Here is a 26,221-nt window from a genome sequence, read left to right as displayed (position 1 = left end):
GACAAAACAGATTCCAAAACCAATATCCAATTCAGCACCACAAAGATTTGCACACTGACCAGGCCAAATCATATATCGTCAGCCCAGCTCCTGAGCCCCACAAGGCCTTGGGTCTTAGAGAATTCTATTCCATTTTATAAGAATCTTGCTGCACAAGTGCTAATCACAAGCCACACCCAAGGCCAAAAAGGGGTGCCAACATAATCATTTCTGTTTAATTAAAATGAACACAATCGTTGCTGCAATCTGGAAACCCACCTTGAAGGTTACACCATGGAGGTGGGGCTTGGCATGAGCCCTCTCAGATGCGCACAAGCCATGCTGTCCTTGTCAGCCCAATCCCAGGGTATCCCTGCATCTGGATAAGCTGCTCTTGGCTAAGTCAACGTGCTCCTTGCGTACTTAACCACCTGCTGGTGAGGAGGTCCACCGAGGCAAAGGATGAGCCCATCTAACCTCCTCTCCATTCCAGCCTGGCCACCACCAGGTTGTCTATGGTCTGGAGCACAGGGGGCCCCTCGCTGGCAACATCACAAAATGACTTTAGTGTGCCTATGACTCGCCTGGGTGTTTTTGTTAAAGAACAGGTTCTAATTCAGTTGCTCTGGGGTTGGTCTGAGAGTCCACATGTCTAGCAAGATCCGGATACCACTGAATCACCAACCACTCTTTGAACACCAAGGATCTCCATGGGCAGTGTCTGTCTTCAACCCAACCCACTCCCATCAGACATGTCTTGAGTGTGCCTCAGAGCCACCTGTTAAAATGCAGATGGACTGCATCAGGATCTCTGAAAGGTGGAGCCCAAATACCTACATTTTTACACGCACCATTCTCCCCTCAAGTGAGCTCTTGTAGACACTGAAGCTTGGGAACTGCCAGTTGAGAATTCTAAACGTCCTTACTGGGCCACACCACTGGGAGCCGAATGCCTGTCCTGCATGGTTTCCAACTCTGGCAGAGGGGCTCGTACCGTATTGCGCCTCGCATTGAGGGATGCGGTGCTATGCAGGAGTGCATGGTTCTCTTTCACATTTATGGGCTAGACGCGGTGGAGAAGATTACTCATCATGTTACGTACTCCCATTCATAACAATCTGTAGGAAAATTTTTATTCGAGTCTGAAAACGTTGGGTGTTTTCCAAAGAGGCAGCCTGGATAAGAGGGACCATTTAATGGTTGTCTTTGCCTCTTTAACAACTGAAAACTCAGAGCCAAGTGTGGGGCTTACTTCTGGTGCTTATGTAGGTCCTTTTGACCTAAACCTCTGTGTATTAACAATACGTGGCTAGGGGCGTGCCTGGATGGCTCAGTCAGTCAAGAACCTGACTCTTGATTGCGCCCACAGGTCTGGATCATAGGGCGCGAAGCCTACTTTTAAAAAATAATTAAAAATTTTAAAAAAGAACACAAGCAAAAACCATTACATGGCTTAATCGAGCTATTCTACTCATGTTTTCTCATCTCCCCAGTGTCTTAAATCCATCACTGTCCATTTCCGATGCACTGCACATATGAATGTGTGTAGTAGGCATCCGAGCTGTTCACCAATATCGAGTCTTATCCACTTTTGGACTTAGGGGAGCAGTGTGGTTCCCCGTGTCCTTGAAGTGGGGTGTGGTCACATGACTTGATTGGGCCAATGGAGTGTGCGGGGAGGTGACTTGTGTCGCTTCCAGGTGGTCGCCTGCTGAATTGCTGACTGTACACTTCCCACCCTGCCTCCCCTTCTGGAGCAATCCTGGAAGCATGAGCTGATGAAGAGGAGATGCAACATAAAAAAGACGCCTGAATACTGAGCCAACAAAGGAGACAACCGCCTTGGGGAGTCATCACCCACCCACAGCAAGCTTGGTATGAGTACGACGTAAGCCTCCGATGTGTTAAGCTCCCGAGATTTGGGGTGACCTAAAGCCTAAGTCTACCCCGACCATATCACATGCAAATGACCTCAAGTCCTTTTGGGAGAGAAGGTGAGTTATAAATACACAGGCATATACAGAAACCAACTCCTAACAAAAGCCTCTTTGAGAAGAAAGATATTTATAGACGATTATTTACAGGATATGCTATCAACCTACTTCTCTGAGTACTTCACATTTATTCTTGCTTCACTCTGACCGCCAGCCTCTTTCAGAATCAGCATCTCTGAGTTGTGTTTCAATATTCTGCTCTTTTTTAAGTTGTGGCAAAATAGCCATAATATGTACCATCATAACCATTCATAAGTGTATGATTCATTGACATTAAATACATTCACTCTGTTGTTTAACCATCACCACTATCCTCATGCAAGGCTTTTTTTTTTTTTTTAATCCCCAACAAAAAGCCATACCTATAAAACAACCCTTTCCCCTCTTCCCCCAGCCTCTGGCAACTTCTGTTCTACCTTCCATTCCTCTGGAATTTACCTATTCTAGGTACCTCATAAAAGTGGAATTACACGATATGTGTCCTTCTGTCTGGCTTATTTCACTAAGTATGATGTTTTCAAGGTGCCTCCATATATCAAAATTCTTTTTATGGTTCAGTGGTATTCCATCGTACCTTGTGTTCATCCACCCATCTGTTGATGAACACTTGGGTCGTTTCCACCTCTTGGCTATCGTAACAATGCGACAAACAGGGTGCACTATATCTGAGTATCTGCTTTCTTTTGAATCTGTGCCCTAAGAGTGAAATTGCTGGGTCATATGGTAGCTCTCTGTTTAGCCTTTTGCGAAACTGCCAAACTGCTTCTCATTCTGCTCTTTTATTTTTTTAAGAATTTTATTTACATTCAAGTTAGTTCACATATAGTGTATTATTAGTTTGGAGGTAGAATTTAGTTCTGCCCTAATTTTTCAATCAAAGATCTCAGACAATAGGCGCATGAAATACTCAATTGCATTTTCAGGAAAATGTTTGTTTGTGAACCTGGCCCACTCTTCTATCCAATGCTGCCTACGCAAAATCCCAAGGGGAAACTTTTTTGAGGATTAGAAACTGGGATAGATGGGAGTGGATGCTCCCCTTTTTCCCTGATAACTGGGAGTGGATGCTCTCCTTTTTCCCTGATAATAAGAATTCTAGTATGGGTCCTGACTCTGCCATGGAGCTTGCAACCAAATTTCAAGCCTGACTAGTCACTGTGGATGCCCTGCCACACGCCTTGGGATCCCCTTTACCATTTCTGGGCACTCCCACCTGACTTCGGATGGCCAGTGTGTTTATATCTTTGCCAGAGGACTGCCCTTGGGCTGTCCATGGAAAAAAACAGACAAACAAACAAAACCAGGCCAGAAGTACAGATTTACCCCATTATCTGTGAGTTTGCTTTATGCCACTTTGCTTTTATGAAAGACCTACACTAGTATGTGCAATTGCTAATGGAAATAAATCTGAGGATTTTTACTTTCAGGAGATGGTACTTGGTTCATCCTACACGCCATTTCAGTTTATGAAAGCTTCCACAGAAACACTCTACTTTTGGGTGGCAGGGGAAATCTGTACCTGAAAATTATCCTCATGCTTCCCCTGCTCTCCAAGCAGCTTTGAACCAACTCCTGACAGCTGTGGGTGTATAAACACCCCAGCCTCCTCACCTGGGGATAATTCTGGGTCATGAGCTTTGTGTTGCTTCAAGCCTCCACTTGGGACTAAGTAGCTCACTATGGTTCCTCCCTAATAGCAGACCCTGTGATGACTTACTTCCCTTTCTGTATCAGTCCTGCACTTGCCTGCATCCCTTGCACCTGCCAATCAACTCAAATTCTCAGCACAGGGTCTGCTTCTAAGGGGACCTAAACAAAGACAGAGCTCCTCTCTAGCAACTTCCTAGGTCCATTTGCTTTCCACATTTCTGTTCTTCCTTTTCCCTGGTTCTGAAGTTGTTGTTTTTAAAAGATTTTATTTATTTATTCATGAGAGACACAGAGAGACAGAGACATAGGCAGAGGGATAAGCAGGCTCTCTGATGGGAGCCTGATGTGGGACTCAATCCCAGGACCCTGGGATCATGACCTGAGCCAAAGGCAGACGCTCAACCACTGAGCCACCCAGGCGTCCCTGGTTCTGAAGTTTTATTCACATTTTTTCCATTGTTTTACCAGATGCTTTCTTGTTGTCTATTACTTCAAAGTCTTTGAAGAATAAAGCACAGCGGAACTATTTTAGACAAGATACATCATGTACCTGTTACACCTAAAATACAAAATGCAAGGTTTATTGAAGATGATCCCAATTTTTAAAAAATACGTGTGTGTGTGTGTGTGTGTGTATGCACAGGAAAAAAGAATAGAAAGAAATGTACCAATGTGTTAACAATGATTAATCTGGGGTGATGTCACTGCAGATGGCTTCCTTTTTTTTCTTCTTTTTACGTTATTTTACAAAGAACGTGAAGCTTTAGCTTCATCTATAAAATGAGGATAATCATACCTACCTCACAGAGTTGTGTCGATCGAAATTAAGTGTAGATGTAACACAGTAATTAGCTGCATCGCATATTCACATAATAATCACAGTATGTGCCTAATATGTATCCTAATAAAGGGGAGTGAGTGCCATAATTACAACAGCAATTAATGAAACAATTTAGAAGGAAATGCTAGAATTGGGAAAGTAAAAATAAGCCTGTGCTTTGTAGTTTGTAAAAAACTTTCACTTACATGAGCTCATTATACCTCGAGAACCCTGCAGGAGGAGCAGGCTCAGGGGGCGGGAGTGGGCAGGAGATGGAGCTAATATTTACCAAACAGCTAATATGCGCCAAGGCCAAGGTGGCCACCTTGTAGACATCTCAGGTGAGAAGGGTTGAGAAACCTGCCCAAGCTACAGAGCCAGGACCAGTAGCCCCACCTCCAGACTGTGGGTTCAGGATTCCTTCCTCTCCAACAGGCTGCATTAATATAGTCCCGCCTCCAAAGCCCCTGTTCCTACCTGCCCCCCCCCCCCACCCGAGGCGTTCTCCGTTCCCAAGGCACCAACATTCCCCAGTCCACACATACAAGCTGCTCCTTCCTGCCTCCACGTCCATGGAGAGTACCAAGGGGTGGCTTGTGCTGGGGGAGTGGATTCAGCTCCCAAAATCTCCCACCAAGACCAACCCCAAGTGAATCATCAGTCTGAATAGAAACACTGTAGAGCGAGTGATGCAGATACAGGGTCAAGGTCAGCTCCACAGCAGCGCTTCTCCAATAGGCTGTTTGCCCAAAGTCCTCCCTTCACAGCAATTCTAGAACCATCTTTGGAGACAAAGGAGTTGACACAGTGGGGGGTGGGGTGGGGTGGAGGGAATTCTGCGGAGATAGCCCAGCAGAGACTGTGGGCTGGGAGGGAGAACAGTGATGGGCTTTACCCCCGCCCCCCGCCCCCCATCCCTCTCTGGGCCTGGAGCTCTAATCAGCAGGAAGAGCGCTTCTGTAACTGTGAGTCCATAAGGGCCTGTGGGTGGGCAGGGACCTGGATGGATGGGGGGGCTGGGGGTGGCACAAGTGCTTCAGACAGAGCCCGTGTGTCCCTAATGGGACCAATCCTCCCTGCGCTGCCTCCTACTCTGCAGCTGAAGCCTCGGGCTCCTAGACTAACCTTGGGAAATCTTTCTGGACTAATCACTCTCCTGGCAGACTGTCAACCTAAGACAGCCATGCGTGGGAGCTTCAAGCAAGTTTGCCTTGTCACCCTGCCTCCCTGACAAGCTCTCCTCCCAACCCGCTGTGCCCTGCGGGCCTGTTGCACTGCCTGGGCTCTGGCACTGGGCAGCTACTCCCTCTCGGCAGCTACTCCCTTTGGGGGTCGTCCTTCAAAGCCCCTCCTCTGCTTCAGCTCTTTCCTTCCCTCAGAATCTCCACAGCAGCACCTTCCCCAACCCCCTTCCCACTTGATCATGCTTCAGAGGGGAACAGTCATTAGAGGTGAAGCACAAAGACTCCCAACATTTTCCTTCTGCTGCAAATAAAGCTATCATCGACTGCGGCGGGGCCACACTCTTGATCAAAAACTCTCCGTGGCCCCCAATTCCTCTAGGTAAGCCTTAGCTCCTTAGTTTGGCAGTAAGGGCCCCTCATCATGCCCTAAGCCGGGAGACCGACCTAGCCTTCTGCTCCCCATTCTATATACACCAGGTAGCTGGAGGGGGAGGTACCCCTAAATGAAAATCTCTCCTGCTCTAGAGTGCAACACACTCTAGTTCCCAAGCCATACCTAGCGCTCACTCTTCAACCCAAAGGTCACCCCCTCCTTTCTTCCTGGTGGGAGGCTGTTTCCATTCTCATTAGCCCTTTTGCCCCCCCTTCCCATTTGGTGTTCCATCGGATTCTTCTCTCCTGTAAGTCTGACGTCACAGTCTTAAAATTCGCGCCTCCCCCTCTCACCGTTGCCTCCTGCACGGGGCTACGTCAATACACGTTTATAGGTTCCTGTTCCAATTTGTAAGCTAAAGTTTCACGAACCCCAGGTCCGTCTCCTTACCTAGATGGAAAATCCTCGAGAGCGATTTTAAGGCTCAATGAAGGCCCCCCCGCCCCCCAGAACCGCGTTACCGGGCGGGCCGGCACCGAGGCTAGCTGCAGGGGTGCGCACGCGGGCGCCCGGGGCGGCGGCCCGAGGAGCGCGGAGGCAGCGCCACCTGTTGATGGGGCGGAGGCTCGCAGCCCGGAGGCCGGGCGGTGGGGGGGGGGGGGGGGCGAGGAGCCACCTGCCCGGGCCCCGCCCGCCCGCGGCGCGCACTCACCTATGGTGGACACGACGGTGCCCACGAAGTAGAAGGCGCCGGTGAAGTCCCAGCGCGGGCGGGCGCTGTCCACGCGGATGCCGGCCTCCGTGGCCTCCTCGTAGTGGCGGAGGAAGCCGCGCAGCTCGTCGCGGCTCAGGTTGTGGCGGCGGCTGAAGTTGGCCAGGCGCTCCTCCCAGCGCTGCTTGGCCTGGCGCTCGTGCGCCAGCTCCAGCGCCGAGAAGACGGCGGCGCCGCCCAGCAGGTAGAGCACGATGAGCGCGGCGAGCAGCAGGAAGCGCGCGTTGTCCTCGTTCAGGTGGCCCGGGCCGCAGCTGCAGCCGCAAGCCCGCCCGGCCATGGCCCGCCGCCCCCGCCCCCGCCCCCGCCCTCCCGGGGTCGCCGCTCAGCCCGGCCCGGGACGCCCGACGGCCGGCTCGCCCATGACCGCGGGGCGCTGCCCAGGCCGCTCGGCTCCGCCGGCCGCCGCCTCCCCTCGCGGTTTCAAATCCTCCTGGTCGCCGCCGTCCCGCCCCCGCCGCCCCGAGTCGCCCACGCACAGGGCCCGAGCGACCCGAGCAGGGTCCGCCGCTTCGCCGCCGCCGCCGTCCCCGCCCCGCTGCCCTCCCGGCTCCGCTCCGCTCCGCTCCGATCGGGGAGGGGGCGTGGCGCGTCCTTCGCGCAAAATTGGGGCGGACTCGAGGTTCCCCCCGAGCGCGGGTCTTCCGGCCTCGGGAGGCGGCGGGCGAGCGGCGCCCGGCGGGCTCGGGGGCTCGGGGGCTCGGGGGCTCGGACCGCGGCTCGCACTCCGCCGACGGCCAGGGCGCGGGGCGTCCCGGTGCAGGTCACGGCAGCCTCGGCCACGGGGTCGGTGGTGCCGGCGCCCGGCGCGCGCAGCCTCGGGCCCCGGGGTCACCCGCCGGGCTGCCGGGCGCGGGGACGCGAGCGGGTCCCGGGCGGGCGCGCCCCGACCGGCTGGAGGAGAAAGCGAGACAGGCGCGAGGACTGGAACGCGGCGACTTGGGGGCCTCTCCGCCGGGCCGCCTCCCTGGCCCTGCCCCAAGCGGAGCGCCCAGGGCCTCGGGTCCTGCGCGGGGGCGGGGGCGGGGCGGGGCGGGGCGGGGGCGCCTCCCGGGAGGGGCGCCGAGGAGAGGTCCGTCTCCACCGGGGCGTGCGCTCCGGAGATTCTGTGCCGCCAGGACGCGGCGCAGGGCGCTTGCCTGCCCCCACCGCAGGCGGACCCGCGGCCGGCTCCTCAGCAGATGGCCAGGGCTCCCTCCCTCCCCAGGACCTCGCCTTTCAGGGGCGCTGGCACGGCCTCTGGGCGCCACTCTCACGTCCCCCGGGAGCGCCCCCTCCGCGCCCGTCTGCCCGCGCCGTCCCCGGGCCCCTCCCGCCTGGGCGCTGGAGCGCTCCGAGGCTGCAACAGGTGGAGCCCCGCGGCGGCCGGCGGCAGCGACTCCGCCCCGCCCCCAGGCTCCCGGCCGCGCCGGGCCCTCCCCGCGCTCTTCTCCGCCCGCGGGGGCCGCGCTCCGGGGGCAGTGGGTGCGCAGGGCCCTGAGTGGGCCCCCCGCTGGGCCAGAAGAGGGCGCTCCGGCTCCTCCAGACGCGGCTGGCCCCCGCCTGGGTTCCGCGCCCCGCGGCCCCCGGAGTCCCCGCCCGGGGCAGTGGGAGAGCCTGGACAGCGAGGCGAGCGCGCGGGCGCATCTGCGCACCAAGGCGAGGCTCCCGCATCCCGGCGCGTAGTCCCAGGCTCAGCGCCCCGCACCCCCGGCCCCCGACACTCGCGGGAGCGGAGCGCGGGGCAACCACCGTGGATCCCCGCGCCCCCGCGTCACCCCCCGAGGTGGGGGCCAGAGCTCCGGGAGGGAGGGAGGGAGTGTGTGGGGACACACGCTGCACGCCCCGGGCGAGGCCAGCCGCTATCCCCTCCCCCACCTTCCGATGAAAAATCTCAAACATGAAGTGAGACAACGTTATATACTCAGCGCCTAGATTCCACAACGAACGTTTTACTCTATTTGCTTTATTTGTTCATTTTTCTCTATTTGCTGTATTACATGCTTATCCACTCCCCGATCCATCTCTCAACTATTTGGGTGCGTTTCAGAGTCGGTTGTAGACATCAGTCCGTCTCCCTCCCCAGTACGTTTCCCTACATCTCATTAAGGAGAGTTCAATATTTACAGGTTTTTTTTTTTTTTCCTTTCGGGGGTAAAACAGTGAAATGCACGAATCTTAACTGCCATTAGATGAGTTCTGACAAATGAGTGCACCTGTGCAAATTCAACACCTACCTGTGCAGCCTACCAGCCAAATATCACCAACAGGTCAGTGTTCCCCATCTCTTGTCAGCAAACACCCACCCACATTCGTCCAAAGGAAATCACTGTTCTTTTTTTTTTCCTTACCGCTCCCATCAACTGGTTTTGCCTTCATAGAACTTAGTTTTGCTTGTTCTAGATCTTCATGTAAATGGAATCCTACCGTTCTATCCTTTAGTGTAAAGCTTTTTTCTTTTCTTTTCTTTTTTTTTTTTTTGAGATCTATCCATGATCTACGTCTTGGTCATTTATTCCTTTTTGTTAGAATTTTTTGGCTACTATAAAACTGTTTAGGAACATTCTTGTACAAATTCTTGTGGAACTAGTTTCATATCTCAGGTAAATACCGAGGAGTGGAACTGCTGGGGTCATAGGGGAGGTGTGTATTTAGTTTTATATGAAACTGCTTAACATTTTTCTAGAGTAGCTGTACCAATCAACAATGGACCATAAATAGTTCCATATCCTTGTAAATATTTGGAGGCATCAGTCATTGTGATTTTTTTTAAAGTATTTTTTTAAAGATTATTTGAGAGAACAGGAAGGAGGAGAGAAAGGACAGAGGGGGAAGGGCGGGGAGGGAAAGGGGAAGGGTGGACGGGGGTGGTAAGGGGTGTTGAGGGGCAGGGGAGAAGCACACTCCCTGCTGAGCAGGAGCCGAGCTCCCATCCTCGGACCCTGGGATCCTGACCTGAGCCAAGGCAGACAATCAACCAACTGAGCCACCCAGGTGCCCCAAGTGATTTGTTTTTACTGAAGTTGGATTTGCCAACATATAACACCCAGTGCTCATCCCATGAAGTGCCCACCTCAGTGCCCCTCACCCACATACCCCATCCCACCACCCACCTCCCCTTCCACAACCCTTTGTTCGTTTCCCAGTTTTAGGAGTTTCTCATGGTGTGTCTCCCTCTCTAACTTTTCCCACTCAGTTCCCCTCCTTTCCCTTATAATCCCTTTCACTATTTCTTATATTCCCCATATGAGTGAAACCATATGATGATTGTCCTTCTCCGATGGACTCACTTTTGGGGCGTAATACCCTCCAGTTCCATCCACGTTGAAGCAAATTACATATGGGTATTCATCCTTTCTGATGGCTGCATAATATTCCATTTCCCCAAGAGATTTTAAACATACTGATGGGTGTGTTGTGCTATCTCATTGTGGTTTAATTTGCATTTCCCTGCTTTCTTAATGTGCTGTGGCCATTTGTTTATCTGCTTTTGGAAATTATCTGTTGAATGTTAATGTTGAAATTATCTCTTGAAATATGGGATCAAATGTTTAAAGATTGATTTTTCTTTTTTATTATTGAAGTTTGGGATTCTTTATATGTATCTAGGAGATAAATCCTTTCACCGATACCTATCTTGCAAATATTTTCTCTCAGTCTCTGGCTTGCCTATTTATTTCCTTCATGATGTTTTCCAGCGGTATGTTTTTCATTGTGGTGAAGTCCAAATTATCAATCATTTCTTTTATGTTTGGTGCACGTTTTATATTAAGAAACCATTACTTCCCTCAAGGAAGGGAAAACATCGGTTTCGTGGGGGTTTTTCTCTCCCTAGAAATTTTAGTTTTGGCTTTTATATTTGGGTTATAATCCATTTTAAGTTTGTTTCTGTATGGCATGAGGTAAGATCATTCTATGTGGATAACCAGTAATTCCAGTGCTATTTGCTAAAAAAAAAAAAAAAAGTGAATTTATTTCAGGAATCTGAATCTTGTTCAGATTTGTGCTAATTCCACAGTATTTCGATTACTTGTAACTTTATATTAGGTCATGAAATCAGGACATGTGAGCCCTTCCAACCTTGCTCTTCTTTGTCAAGGTTTTCTTTAGGCATTACAAGACCTTTACATTTTCACAAAAATTATAAAATCAGCTTGCTAATTTCATCTTCATTAGATTTGGATCTAATTAGATCTTCATTAGAGTTGTGTTGAAACTATTCTGGAGAGTACGACCTCTTAATTCATGAATGAGGTCTATTCCTCCATTCATGTCAGTCTTTCTGATAAGTTCTCATGTAGAAGCCTTGCACATCTTTTTTTTTAATTTATTATTTATTCATGAGAGACCCAGAAAGAGAGAGAGAGGCAGAGACACAGACAGAGGGAGAAGCAGGTTCCATGCAGGGAGCCTGATGTGGGACTCGATCCGGAACTCCAGGATCATGCCCTGAGCCAAAGGCAGATGCTCAACCGCTGAGCCACCCAGGCATCCCTCTTGCACATCTTTTGTAAATTCCTTGTATTTTAGGTGTTTTGATGCTACTGTTAATCAGAAGATTTCATTTTCCAACTGCCTACTGTAGTATATAAAATTTTTATGAACTAACCTGGTCCCTGTAACCTTAATAAATTCACTTGTAGTAGTTAATTCCTTTAGGATTTTCTGTATAATCATGTCGTTTGAAATAGAGTTTTGCTTCTTCCTGATATGTATTTTTTTATTTTTAAAATATTTTATTTATTCATGAGAGACACAGAGAGAGGCAGAGACACAAGCAGAGGGAGAAGCAGGCTCCATGCAGGGAGCCTGACGTGGGACTCGATCCCAGATCATGCCCTGGGCTGAAGGCGGCGCTAAACCGCTGAGCTAGGGGGGCTGCCCTGTTTTTTTTTTTTTTTTTTTTCCCCTACTACAATGGTTAGGACCTCAGTATAATGGTGCTTTGTTTGTGTTTACTTGGCTTCTTTTTCGTGGGTTTTTTTTTTTAAAGATTTATTTATTTATTCATAAGAGACACAGAGAGAGGCAGAGACACAGGCAGAGGGAGAAGCAGGCTCCATGTCAGGAGCCCGAAGTGGGACTAGATCCCGGGTCTCTCTGAAGGCGGCGCTAACCCGCTGAGCCACCCGGGCTGCCCTTTCCTGGGTTCTTATAGTGGACACTTAAGTCACTGATTGTAGACATTTCCTCTTTTCTAATGTTAGCATTTTAAAGCTGTATTTCTGTTATCCCTGTGCTAGCTGCATTCTTAATATTTTAGTATGTTGTATTTTCATACAATTCTAGAATGTTGTTTTTTCATGTATCTTTATTCAAAATATTTTTAAGTTTTTTCTTCTGACCCATGAATTATTTAGAAGTGTGTTGTTTCATTTCCAAATATCTGTTTTTTTAAGACAGATCACTTATTTCTAATATTTTCACTGTGGTCAGAGAACCATATTCAATGTGACTTTCTAAGTTTGAGACTTGTTTTATGGTCCAGCATGTGATCTATCTTCATGAACATACCATATGCACTTGAATATGTATTCTGCACATTTGTTGGGTGTAGTGTAGACTCTATAAATGTCAATTAGGTCAAGGTAGTTGACTGTGTTTTTCAGATCTTCTGTCTTTACTGATGTTTGTTCTAGTGATTCTATTGGTTTATGTGAGAAGAGTGTTAAAATCACCAACCGTGAGGCACCTGGGTGGCTTGATGGGTTAAGCATCTGACTCCAGCTCAGGTCATGATCTTAGGGTTCTGGGATCAAGCCCCAGCTCCCTGCTCAGAGGGGGCGGGTGAAGGGGTGGGTTCTGCTTGTCCCTCTGCCCCCCTTTTGCCTCCATGCCCAAGCTCATTCTCTCTCTCGAATAAATTCAAAATCTTCTTTAAAAAATCACCAACCATTATTATGGAATTATCTATTTCCTTTAATTATGTCAATTTTTATTTCATACGCTTTGAAGCTGTTATTAAGTATGATTATTACATCTTCCCAATGTAGTAGCCCTTTTATTTTTATAAAATGTCTTTACCGGGATCCCTGGATGGCGCAGCGGTTTAGCGCCTGCCTTTGGCCCAGGGCGTGATCCTGGAGACCCCGGATCGAATCCCACGTCGGGCTCCTGGTCCATGGAGCCTGCTTCTCCCTCTGTCTGTGTCTCTGCCTCTCTCTCTCTCTCTCTCTCTCTGTGACTATCATAAAATTAAAAAATGTCTTTACCTCTGGTAATACACTTTATATTCATGTTTACTTTAACTGATATTAATCTTTAAGTTACCACAGGCTTTTTTTTTTTTTAAGATTTTATTTATTCATGAGAGACACACAGAGAGAGGCAGAGACATAGGCAGAGGGAGAAGGGAGAGAAGCAGGCTCATCGCAAGGAGCCTGATGTGGGACTCAATCCGAGGACCCCGGGATCACAACCTGAGCCAAAGACAGATGCTCAAACGCTGAGCCACCCAGCGTCCCACCACAGGCTTTTTGTATTTAACATTCGCATGGTATCTTTTCCATTTACTTTTAGTCTGTGCTCTGGTTGGTTGTTTGGTTTGATTTGATTTTTGGTCAGGTCTGACAATCTGTACATTTTAACTGGATTGATCAGATCAACACTGTTCAATAGAATTTCTGCAATAATGGAAATATTTTGTAAATATTTGTGCTGTTTGATATACTAGTATAATGTGGTGACTATTAAGCTCTTGTGTGACACTGAGGAACTAAATTTGTAATTTAATGTTAATAATTGAAGTTGAAATGTCACACGTCTCTAGTGGCTATCATCTTTGACAACAAAGGTTGAAACCCTTTATATTTAATGTAGTGACTTAAGGGACTGGATTCAAGTCTACCATCTTACTATTTGTTTTGTTTGTCCCCACTGGCTTTTGATCCTCCTTTCCCAAATTCTTTTGGGTTAACTGAGTATTCTTTTAGAATTCCATTTTAGCTCTATATCTTGAAATTTTTTAAGTGTTATTAGCTTTTCACAGCCCTTTAAGAGTTACTACTGTGCGTCTTTGTGTAGAATATATAAACTTTGCAACTACATGGGTTCATTTCCCATCCTCCTCTCCACAAATACTATGGTTGTCATTCAAATCACATTTCCATATGCTAAAACCCCACAATACAATTTTTTGTTGTTTAAATAGCCATATGTTTTTATGCAAAAAATCAGGTTTTATTTTTACTTATTCTTACATTGGTCAGAACTGATGTCAGGAACTTAAAACTTTCGTTTTCTACCTTTTAGATGAACAAAAATACAACATGGCATTATCATTAGACAAGAGTTGCTTTTTCACCTTTTACACAAGAATGTATATTATCCTTTCTTGAACAAAATGCCCAGATTACCAAGGAAACCATCTTTGGGGGAAGTGTTTAATAGGCATATTTTATTTAAATAAATCCTCCAGTAGGAAATGGGAGAATTCACTGCCTTTACTTAGAAGGAGGCTGTGTAAGTAGTTACCTGTCACATTTCTCTGTGCAGCTCACCAACGTTTCCTTATTGGAAACATCAATTTTTCCACATCACAGTTCCCAAAATGACTGTAAAGTCTCAAAATTCTGTATCTCATTTAGCTTCTATCTTGATCGCACCCAGGCTTTATTAATGGTTCACTTCATGTCATCATCTCCATCTTCGTAAATTTTCTTTAGAACATGCATTAGTCTCTCACTAGGATCTGTTTCATTGTCATAGGAGGGCTTTTCTTTCTCTTGGCATTTTCAACCTGAGTTGGGTAATTCCGCGGTGTGTTTTCTGCTTTCTTTCTATATAAGGTGAGAACTGTATCTGACTTCTTTTCAAATTGCCTTCCACAGAGCTGGGTTTCAAGAGATGGTTCACAATCATGGAGTAACTCTTCTCATTTATATTCTTTACCAAAAAGATCAAATGACCCTTTTGTGAAATGCACCTGTACAGAGAGGAGCTGATGAACTGCAGCTGTTTGTGAAAATCTGTATTACCTTATCTGACGGATCCCATCCCTAACTATTGATTTTTACGGTATATCCTGTTCTGATGGGAGCAAACACAGCAGATTTTGTCAAGAAGTTCTGCTTCTTTCTGTGATTTCTGCTGCATCATGTTCTTAATTTCTGTCTCAATCTTGGAGTTTTCAGCTAGCCTTTTCGAGTGGTCTTTTCCAGCAGCACCTTCACCTCTTCTAGATTCTTCTGTAGCTTCCAACCACGCTCTGCAGTAGAGTGACCCTCGGACCCTCGGTTTCTGCGGTTGGCATTGATTTAAAGAAGCTTCCTGTCCTCAGGCTAGCATAGCAGAGCAAATGAGGCCTGTACCAAAGCTGAAGTCATGGTAGGGCTGGGTCAGGCAAGGCCCCAGCCAAGAACAGGAAGCCACGCACCTAGCACACTCACCGGGGCAAAGACCCACCTGCTCCACTGCAGCACCTCAAGCCTTTGTGAACACCCACCAGGCACAAGGCCTGGCCCATCTCCACCTCTGCTATATAGATTTCTTAAGAGAAAGTCGTTTATATTTGTGCAGATATTTGCTCCTTCTGATAGCTTTCTTTCCTTCCTGAATATTTGAGCTTCTCTCTGGTAAGTTCTTCCTTCAGCATGAAGAATGTCCTTTCCTTTAGCATTTCTGGCAGCACAGATCTGCAAATTCTCTTAGTTTTCTTTTACCTGATAATGTGGTTATCTTCATTCTTGAAGGATGTTTCCAGTGGATATAGATTTCTGCGGTGACCTTTCTTCTTTGCATGTGAAAGACCTTTTGTGCTGTCTTCTGATGAGAGGTCAGCAGTCATTCAAATCATTGCTCCTGTTCCCTCTAGCTGCTTTCAAGATTTTTGTCTTTAAGTTTGGTCATCAGGAGTTTGACTAGGAGGCAACCAGTGGAGTTTTCTTTGTGTTACCCCGTCGCTTATTCACTGAGTTGCTTATATCTGTAAATTTATGTCTCACATTTTTAGCCATTATTTCTTTAAATATTTTCTCTGCCCCATACTTACTCATCTCCTAGGAGGCCAATCGCAGTTTTCTTTTTCTTTTCTTTCTTTTTTTTTTTTTTTTAAAGATTTATCTATTCATGAGAGAAAGAGAGAGAGAGGCAGAGACACAGGCAGAGGGAGAAGCAGGCTCCCCGTGGGAACCCGATGTGGGACTCGATCCTGGATCCTGGGATCACTCTGAGCCAAAGGCAGACACTCAACCGCTGAGCTACCCAATCACACAGATGTTAAACCTTGAATTCCCACCCCATCTCCAGTGTTTAGTGTTTTGGATTGGATCATTTCTATCTGTTTACCTTCAAGTTCCCTGACTCCTCAGTCATCTCCAGTCTGCTACTAAGCCCATCTACTGAAGCCTTTTAATTTCAGATTGAGATAGTAGAAAATACACATATTGGTTCATGCCCCCAGTTCCTGATACAGAGCTCTTGAAACCCTTGTAAATTCCTAAGTGGTAACAGTACTAGGAACAGTAGTACTAGGAACACCTTATGTTCTACTGGAGTGACTCTGGGGTTGAGGGGCAGAGGGGTGGTTCCTGGATTGGGGCTGGTTACCAGAAAGACCCAACCATGATTAGAAACTTGAAATTTTCAGCCCCTTCTCCTCATTCTCCAGAGAGGGGAGGAGGCTGGAAATGGAATTTATGATTGATCATGCCTCTGTGAGGAAGCCTCCATTAAACCTCAAAAGTGCAGGATTTGAGGAGCTTCCAGGTTGGTGAACACATGCACACTGGAAGGGTTATGCACTCTAACTCATGGGGACAGATGCTCCTACGCTCAGGACCCTCCCAGACCTCATCCCATATATTTCTTTGCCTGGTCATTCGTCTGTATCATTGCTTTAACCAACTGGTCCTGTTTCCCCCGAGCTCTGTGAGCTGCTCCTGGAAATTAATAAAACCTGAGGGGTAATGGGAACCTCGGATTTATAGCAGATGGGTCAGAAGCACAGGTGATAACCTGGACTTGTAACTGGCACCTGAAGGCCGGGGGTGGGGGTGGGGGGTGGGGTAGGTCTTGAGAGACCTTTACCTGTGGGATCTGACGCGATCTCCAGGCAGATTGTGTTAATTTAAATTGTAGGACACCCAGCTGGGGTCTCAGGATTGCTTGCCATGGCAAAAAACCCCACACATCTGGTGACCAGAAGTGTGTTGAGTGTGGTGGTCACATGAGAGTACAGGAGGCATACAGAGGAGGGAGAACTGTCCACACCCCACCCCGAATACATAGGCATTAGATTTTTCAGTTCTAAAATTGCCATTCAATTCTTTAAAAAGAATTTTTACTACTCTGCTGAGATTTGCTTTTTATTCAAAATAAGAATTTAGGATGCCTGGGTGGCTCAGTGGTTTAGCGTCTGCCTTTGGCCCAGGGCGTGATCCCGGGGTCCTGGGATTGAGTCCCATATGAGGCTCCCCACAGGGAGCCTGTTTCTCCCTCTGCTCCTCTCTGTCTCTCTCATGAATAAGATCTTTAAAAAAAAGAAAAGAATTTGGTGGGGGGAGCACCTGCGTGGCTCAGTTAAACGTCTGCCTTTGGCTCAGGTCATGATCCCAGAGTCCCAGAATGGGACACAGTGGGTCCTCTGCTTCTCCCCCTGCCCCTCCCCATCCTGTGCTCTGTCACTCTCTAATAAAAATCTTAATTTTTTTTTATACTCTTGAACACAATTTTATTAGCTTTAATTAAACACTCTTTGGAGATTCTTTTGGTTTCCTTTGCTTGTCTTTTGAGAACAAGCCATGTCTTTCTCTTTATTTGTATATTGGGTAATTTTGGATTATATCCTAAATGTTGTAACTGATATGTAATTTATGTGTTGTAGAAACTGAATTGTTCTTTTCCTCTGAAAATATTAAAAAAAATTAAATTGGCAGTTTAACCTGGCTGCACTCAACTGCAAAGTGTCTCCTCTGCAGTGGGAAGTAGCTTAAATTTTTTAAAAGATTTTACTGGACATGGAGCACAAGCTCCTGACCTGGGCCAAAGGCAGACACTTAACCAGCTGAGCCACCCAGGTGCCCCAGGAAGTAGCTTAAGTTAGTTCAGTTATTTTTGCCTTAGCTGTGCATGAACAGTTCAGAGGTCAGCTAGAGAGTTGGGCAGAATTTATTTTATTTTTTGTTGGGCAGAATTTATATACAGAATTTGGGAAATCCTCTCTTTGGCTCTTTTCGGTTTTTTCCCTCTTCATGCTCAGACACCATGGCTGCTCCAAACCCTGTACTCAATCTTCTAGCCAGTAAGCCGAGAAAGATTTCCACTGGAGGTTTTATGGTGCTGATGGAGACCTGACCTCAGGCCCAAAGTGGTGACACAGAAACAAAATCAGGAAACTCCCCTCATGTGGTGCCTTCCTTCCAGTTGACAACTCCCGTTCAGTTTTTGCCTGCTTCCAGTAGCTGGTTTTTAAAGACTTTTCTCCCAGAGCTTATATTTTTTATTTGTGAAAGAGTTGGTTCAACTGGAGCTCTTTGACCCAGCCAGAAACCTAAAGTTATTTGGTTTCTCCCACATTATAAAATGAAATTTTCAAACATACACACCAAAGGTAAAATAATTTTAAAGTGGTGGCCTGGAGTGTACAGTTAAAATTTCCTATACTTTACTATAACTCTATCCAATGATACACCTTATTTCCATGCAATTCAGAATAAACCACAGCCGTTACTGCTTCTCCCTAAACTTACTTCGGTCGTATGTATAATTAACTAGAATTCAACAATTTAGTTTTCTTCTTTTAATGTAAAATTTACACACAATGAGTGGGTAGCTGGACTGTGCATTCTTTGAATTTTAAAAAATAAACTTAGAGCTATAATTTACAAGAAAAGTTAACCAATTTGGTGTATCAACTCAAGGGGTTTTGTAATCGTGGTAGAAACATTCTATTGCCCCCAAAATTCCCGCATGCAGCCAATCCCCTCTCCTCACTCCTGAACTTATTTTTAAGGCCACCCAATTCTACACTTTGAGCGGGGGCCAGGGTGCCACTCCATGAATAGGAATTAAGAGACCAGGGAGAGAAGCCGTCCACTGCCAAGTGTGACCCAGCAGAGAAGAGAATAATGGCGAAGAGCAGCCAGGGCTCAGGCTGGGCTCTTCAGAAGTGTTCAGGCTGTCGGCAGAAAGGTGTTGAGTGGCTCAATGAGACCACTCTCCTACCTAAAGGCAGATTTTGCCCATCTCAGCACAATTACAGATGCTCATCTCTTGAGCCTGTTCTGGTAGCAGAGGAGTTCAGGAGGCAGGAGCTTGCTCATGTGATCTTCAAGAATGCAACCTTAGGCAGGTTCCCATACCTCCTGCAGCCTGTTTTTTTTTTTTTTTTTTTTTTTTTTCCATTTGTAAAATGGATTTCCTCCAGGGATGAAGTGTCAACTCACCCTTTGGGGTCACATTAGCAAGGATTCCTCAGTCTCACCCAACAGGCAGCAGGCAATGTGGATCTGGTACTTAGAGGACTGGAGGTCTGCACGTCAGTTCTATGGAGTTCTTTAGAATGTCTGAGAGACGGTCCAGGGAGGCAGATTTCCTTGTAAACGGAGTCCCCTGCTGCTGCCAGGGCTCAAATCTACCTATCTTCCAGAAGTAACTTGTTTCTAGTCAATTAGAAGCAATATTTATAGAAAAATGCTAAATTTTCCAAAGGTGTGGGCTTTTCTGCATTTGAATTACCATCCTGAGTGCCCCAGAGGGGGACTGCCAATCCCAAGCACTTTTGAGAATGAGAGTCATTACAACTTAGATTTATGGAATTCTTGCCAATGTTTAAAAGCACCCTTTCATTTGATTCCTAGAACAATTGTATGAGGCAGGAAGGATAGGTATTAGGCCCCACTTAACAAATGAGAAAATGAAGACTTAAAGGCATCACATGACTTGCCTAAGGTCTCATGGTGGGGATGGCACAGCTAGGATCAGACAATTCTGAGTCCTGAGTGGCTTGGAGCTGAGTCACGGTTCAGGCTTGTCAACCTCAAGCCCTTATCCACAGAACTGTCTCCACTCAGTGAGGTAGAACTAGCAAACCGGGGAAAGAATACATTTTATGTTGTTACACCAAAGGCACTCATAAATGTGTAAATTAAAAAAATTACTTCACTTGGTGCTACAGATATTTTCAGATTTTCTACTAGATTTCATTGAAAACTGCTGGCCCTGACTCCCTAAATTGATTTCATGATTCATTAAAATGTTGACCGGCAGTTTTTAGAAAACTCAGGTTACAAGATTTATGCAAATTTATGAGAAACTTGGACTTAAAATTTTTCCTTCTTGGTTAACTTTTGCTTTTAAATAAAATCTGCACACTTGCACACACTATTGAAGGATGAGGCATTAAAAGGTTCCCCTGGCACGCACGCTATTGGTGCCTCACCTAGAGAGACTTCCTGCTCTGGAGTGCCCATCAGGCATTTTCCACTGGTCTTTGGTGAGCTCCACAACTGCACCCCTCGCCAGGGGCAGTCCCTTAACCTGGCATGCTTGCACCAGGGATGGACATGTGACTCAACCTGGCCCATCCAGTGTATCTGGGCACTTTCGCTGTAACTATTGGGAAAAAAAATTTTTTTTGTTTTAAATAACTACCTGGAAATAATGTGGGATCCTGGGATGAGAAAGGGTGTGGGGGTATTTCAGCCTCCAGGTGGAGAAAGCTTGCTTGAGAATGATCTCCATATTCCTGAAAGCAGATATTTCAGATCTGGAGAGAGGCTGTTACATTACAATTATCTGGCTCCAGCATTTGCTAGACTCCGTTAAAGTCTTTTGGTGTTTAAGCCTAATTAATCTGGCTTCTGTAGCTATAAAAGCATCCTAATGCATTCTTTCATAAAAATATTGATAAAGTACAGAATAACAAATATTTAGGGGCCTTTAAACTTTAGTAATGTCAATTATCTGAAGAAAACAAAATCTGCATTCAGCTACCATGTTAATTTCTAAAGCACCTGTGAGCAAAGAGCTACCGAGGGCATGCGCAGTGGCATCAACTGTGCCCTTGGAGCCGGAAAGGAAAACTTGCTAGTTAGGACCTTGAATTTTATTTTACCCTTCCTATCAGATGAGGTATCGTCTGCCCCATGCTGTGATGCATATAATTACATATGGTTGATTATACCTATAATAGATTCCCTATGGCTGCAATTTTCCCCTTGCCTTTCCCTTCTCTTTATGTGTATCAAAGACTCCAGTTCTTATTCAGAGTGGAGTGCTCTGAGAACTTTGCTACACAGGGACCAAGGAACAGTGCCTTAGACTGATTAGGGTTGGTTAGACTAGTTTCAGAGGGCTTCTGGTAGGCCTAAGAGCACAGGAAGCACTTGAGATACAGCAATTCAATTATCCATTGAGATGGACTTGCTGAGAACTCTGAAGTACGGATGTGGCCTTTAGCATTGCGTGGTCTCCGTGTCTGCCTGCTACCCCTCCTTACGTTACTGTTACTGTTACTGCACGAGGCAATCTTCTTTCATCTCCTGAGCTGCCTCATATCCTCCTCCCCCCAGCATTTTCTATGCTGCCTTCTCTTTTGACACTTGGCATAATCCCTTCTGCAGTTTTAGATAAAGTCTGTGTGGGTGGCCTGGGTGGCTCAGTGCTTTAGCGCTGCCTTCAGCCCAGGGCGTGATCCTGGAGCCCCGGGATTGAGTCCCACATCAGGCTCCCTGCATGGAGCCTGCTTCTCCCTCTGCGTCTCTCATGAATAAATACAAAATAAAATCTTTAGATCAAGTCTGTGGGAACAGCAGGTTTCAGTCAGGGAAGTTAAGAGAACATTCTTAATGTGGTCATGCTTTTAGCTATCCATGCTCTCACTTGAGAGGAACCAGTTTCATGGTCAGGTTCGGGCTTTAATCACCCAGTGACTCAGACCCGCATACAAATGCAGCATTTGGTGGTTGATTTTGTGCATGCATAGCTGGTTTGGGCATACCAAACATGATCTGCTGTTACAGGGGATGAATGTGTACCTGGTTTTGTAGCTACCATTACATATCCTGTATATGAGGCCTGCTGGAGCCTGGGAACATCTGCCACATGTACTGCCTGGGTTCAAATCCCAGTACTGCCCCTTGCCAGCGTGTGACTTCGGACAAATAACCTTCATTTCCCCATTTATAAAGTGGCTAAGAGCACTGGGTTATGATGAAGATTTGGTTAATACACAGACAACACATAAACAGTATCTGGCATACATGAAGTGCTCTGTACTTGCTGGTCAATGTTATTAGGGACCAGTAGAGAGTCTGGGCTCAGAGATGGTCACCTGCCTTCACACTGGGCACTAGTTGTGGGCACTGCTGGCATCTCCCAGGAGCAAATAGCTGTACATTACCCTTAAGACCTGTAAGAGCCACCGAAGACCTGTAACTTACTAGCTGCTAAAAATGCAAGAAGAAATTGTAGTTTTGTTTGTAGTACTTTTTCATCCAGGATATTGCTTGGAAAAGTGGGTTCCTAAACTTGGAAAATTTGTTGGTTTTATAATACGATCTATGCATACATGTAAAGATAGCACATTATCAACAGAATTTTAGATTTAATCCTATACAATATTTAAGCTGTCATTGAGTTCCTGCACTTTTGCAGTCATACTTTGTCATTATAATGAACATCATTCATCTACATTCATCTATCAATACAATTACTGTATTTTATGGATGTAAATAAAGAATGCCTTTCTAACATTTTTCTTTGAGGTATTTGTCAAAAGCAAGGATTTTCAAGGAAGGGTTTGGTTACAGCTCTGATTCTTCAGTTATGAGAAAGTAAAATGTCCTAAGATTTGAATCAAACATCTAGATCATCCAAAAATGGTTTCACCGTGGACTAGTAAGTCATTTACCTAGAGAGTAATTTATGTGGAAAATAGCTGCAACAAAGTGAAATCCAAGATTATTTTCAGCATGCCAAATTGGATGCAGAAACCATATGCACTGGGAGTCACATATTAGTAACTTACTATTAGGAACTGTTTAACTTCTACACAAGAATCCAGGAAACAAAGGTGGGCTCACGGTCACTATGGAACCTTATGGATGTTATTTAACAGAAGGCTGATGTGAGGATTAAATGTAAAGCACTTAAGCATAGGAGCTGGAGATGTAGGAAGAGCTCAGGAAACACTGGCTATTATATTATGTGGAAAAATACAGCCTCCCAAATCAGTGAATTTTAAGGCCGATTTGCATCAACTATAGTTAAAACCAGGCAGCCTTTCCCAGAAGTGTGATAAAAAATAATTTAAGGGTGCCTGGGTGGCCTAGTCATATTAAGTGTCTGACTCTTGGTTTCAGCTCAGGCTGTGATTGTGGTCAGAGATGGAGCCCTGCATCAGGCTCTGTGCTCAGTAGGGAGTCAAGTGCTTAAGTTTCTCTAAAATAAATGAATCAAAGAATTAAAAATCCTCTCTCTCCTTCACCTCACAAAAAGCAGCTGGTGGAAGACCATTCCTCTCTTCATAAGAGAATGTGAGAGATGGAGGGGACATGGAATCTTCCTGCCAAGTGACTTAAGTTGCTATGCGAAGGGACAATTTTCTGCCTTAAAAATCTTTTACATCTCTTAAACGCTCATTCAGAATATTCTGTTGAAATGCATCTTCTAGTATGAAAATCTTGTTTAGACTTCTGGCCATGTGTCCATCTCTGTAAAAGAACGTTAGGTAAGCTTTCTAAAGATCAAGGGAAAACTTATCACAAAAAGGCAGCGGTTCTTTTTGTCCATATGCAGAGACACTCCATCAGCCGTGAAGTCTCCTGTATTAGAAGTTTATGAAGAAGCAGGAAGTTGAATTCTGATGTGGATTTTTTTTAAAAAGAAGATTTGACAGGGAGAGAAAGAACACAAGTAGGGGGAGCCTGGCAGAGGGAGAAGCAGACTTCTTGCTGAGCAGGGAGCCCAACTCAGGCTCCATCCCAGGGCCTGAGCTGAAGGCAGCTGCTTAACTTGAGCCACCCAGGTACCCTTGATGTGGATGTTTGCCCTCAGCAGGTAGTCCTGGACGGTGTTTCCAGATCTAAAAGGGGTGGGGGGAGGATAAAGGGCGGCAGCAGCTACCTGTAGACACAAGGGAGCTGAGTGTTCCTTGAGTCAGGGAGAAATAACATAAACCCCAACCTGAGAATGGGGTTTGAGAATGGAAGCAATTTCCTCAAACATTAACATGAATGTTTGATTTTTTTTTTTTTTTTTTTTAAATAGCACTTTGGGTAATTCAGTCCCATTTTTTTTTTTTTTTTTTAAAGACCAGATGGGGTAGATCTGCTTGCTTTTTGTGTTCCCATGTTGATTATTCTTGGGGCATGGTTTTTTCTTTTTTCTTTTTAAAGAATGTTTATTTATTTATTCGAGAGAGAGGCAGAAACACAGGCAGAAAGAGAAGCAGGCTCAATGCAGGGAGCCCAATGTGGGACTTGATCCTGGGACTCCAGGATCATGCCCTGGGGGCCAAGGCAGGCACTAAACCGCTGAGACATGCAGACCAGGGTAAGGGGCACAGGAGGCTGCTGTTAGCAGATGAGTCTGGACATCCACTGAGTGCATAACCCTTGAGCATGTCTTCCCCTAACGGTACCTTGATACCCCTTATCCACCCCTTCTATAGAACTTGTCTGCTTCCAGGTAAGTTATCTATTATGGGGGCCTTTTTGGGTCCCCACTGGGTATGGGGGAATGCTAAAGTATGGTCCATGGACCAAGGCTGGTCTGTGAGGAGTACAGAAAATGAGCATTTAAAAGCTGTGACTGTAATCTGTAATCTGACAGTGCTGTAACACCCAAGCCCGATTCTGTAGTCTATATAAGCATCTGTCCACTGCACACTGGGGGGTAAAACTGTCCCTCTCAGATACCACACTGCCTGGGAGCTTGGGCCACCTGGCAGCAAACAGGCCTTGCTTAGATGTTGCCAGACCTGGGTTCAAACACAGTGAGAGCACTTTCTAGAAGCATGACCTTGCACAAGCACTTTACCTTTCTGCATCCAGATTTCCTTCTCAGGAAATGAGGATAATCGTAATGGATCAGCTATAGCAGGGGTCGGAGCAAGCAGCATACAGTTCTCATGCCGGGCAAGCTCTGAGCATCTTCACACATTCACTCACCACTCTGGAGAGACCTCTGCAAGGAGTCTTGCCACCACCCCCATTTTACAGTTGAGGGGACCAAAGCACAGGGAAGTAACACGGTTGAGGTCGCACAGCCCTAAGCAGCAGAGTCGTGAGTCAAACTGGCAGTCTGACTTCGGCTTTGAGCTCCAACCCACTTTGGAGTGATGTGGATAAGATGAGCAATGTGCCCATGTGAGCGGCTCCACCCAGTGACTGCTGTCCATCTGCTGGTGTCCCCCAGATTAGTTGAACCCATTCTGCAGAGCCCAGTCACGGTCACATTGCTGAGACGCTTGCTTGATGCTGCCCTACCCCTGCCCAGGATGGGATCAGCATGCTGGTGAGAATCTGGGGTCTGCTGTCAGGCCTTTGGAGACACAGACTGCCGGGCACCTCCTCTGGGCCAGCCCTGGGCACCACCTTCTCACTGCCTTCCTGGCTCATATGACAGAGGATTTACAGGTTCTGGGGAAGGCAGGGTCAGAAAAGGTGTCAGCCTTAGTTTACCCAGGTTCATTACACAGGGAAGATGAATAATTCAGTGGTTTCTCAAATTTTTAAAGCAGTGTGTATGCGTGCACACACACATACTCAATCCCAGATAATATCCTCTACAGGATCCCAAAATATAGACTAGGTCTGGGACAGGAGGAGGGTGGAAGACCCGCAGCTGCCTTCCCAGACTTCTGACAGGGCCCCTGCCCTGCCAGGTCCTAAGGTGAAAATCACAGGCCTCTGAGGAACAGTCTGAAAAGCTATCTTCAAAAATCTTTCAAAATTAATATCCAAGACTCTTTGAAGTTGTAAGATCAAGAGGCTGGAGACAAACTGGAAATCAGCCTCATGTAGAAAAGTCGACATCATTTTAGGAGAACTTGATTGCTAAGTATGAAGGACATACATACATAAAGTGGAGACACTCATAGCTCTGACCCAAACCAGCTGTGATGTGGGGGACATCCTGAACCTTTGGAGGACTCAAGTTTACTTACTTGTGAACTGAAGGCAGCAAATTAGGTCACTTCTCAGGGTTTCTTCCAAGTAAAATACTTGTGCTTTTCTATGGTTCTGTGAGCTGTCTTTTCTGGAAATTCACAGGGATGAAAGAGACACCCATCCACTTGGAAATGGGTGAGCAACTGGCAAGTGGCCCGGTCCAGTGGGACCCACCTGTAAGCAGAGAGGCAGCCAGCACGGCACCAGGATGAAAAGTCTCATGAGGCTGCAGGACAATGAGAGGCAGTGGGATTGGGTGTGTCTGAAGGGTAGCCACACCAACCCTGCAGTGACAGAGGCTAGGAACACCTGCACACTCACGGCCAGCAACCCCGAGACATGCTCAGAGGGCTGGGTG

General features: G+C 46.6%; 1 protein-coding gene, 1 long non-coding RNA gene and 1 pseudogene across 2 annotated transcripts in view; 1 reads left to right on the top strand and 2 right to left on the bottom strand.

Annotated features, from left to right (window-relative positions):
- The window catches only part of KCNK13 (potassium two pore domain channel subfamily K member 13), a 97,056-nt gene extending 89,312 nt beyond the window's left edge, over positions 1-7,744 (bottom strand). Inside the window, exon 1 of the mRNA XM_072839666.1 lies at positions 6,713-7,744. Within this exon, the coding sequence (XP_072695767.1) occupies positions 6,713-7,052 (340 nt within the window). The 5' untranslated portion in view covers positions 7,053-7,744. The remainder of the gene's footprint in view (positions 1-6,712) is intronic.
- Positions 5,254-26,221, top strand: part of LOC140640380 (uncharacterized) — an 86,922-nt gene continuing 65,954 nt past the window's right edge. The window contains exons 1-2 of the long non-coding RNA XR_012037095.1: positions 5,254-6,006; positions 8,915-9,021. This is a non-coding gene — a long non-coding RNA (uncharacterized lncRNA). The remainder of the gene's footprint in view (positions 6,007-8,914; positions 9,022-26,221) is intronic.
- On the bottom strand, positions 14,133-26,199 carry LOC140640379 (calcyclin-binding protein-like; annotated as a pseudogene).

This window comes from Canis lupus, chromosome 9 (genome assembly GCF_048164855.1).
Source record: "Canis lupus baileyi chromosome 9, mCanLup2.hap1, whole genome shotgun sequence".
NCBI lineage: Eukaryota > Metazoa > Chordata > Mammalia > Carnivora > Canidae > Canis > Canis lupus.
Note: the sequence above shows the minus strand (reverse complement) of the source record. Positions and strands in the feature narration are given on the sequence as shown.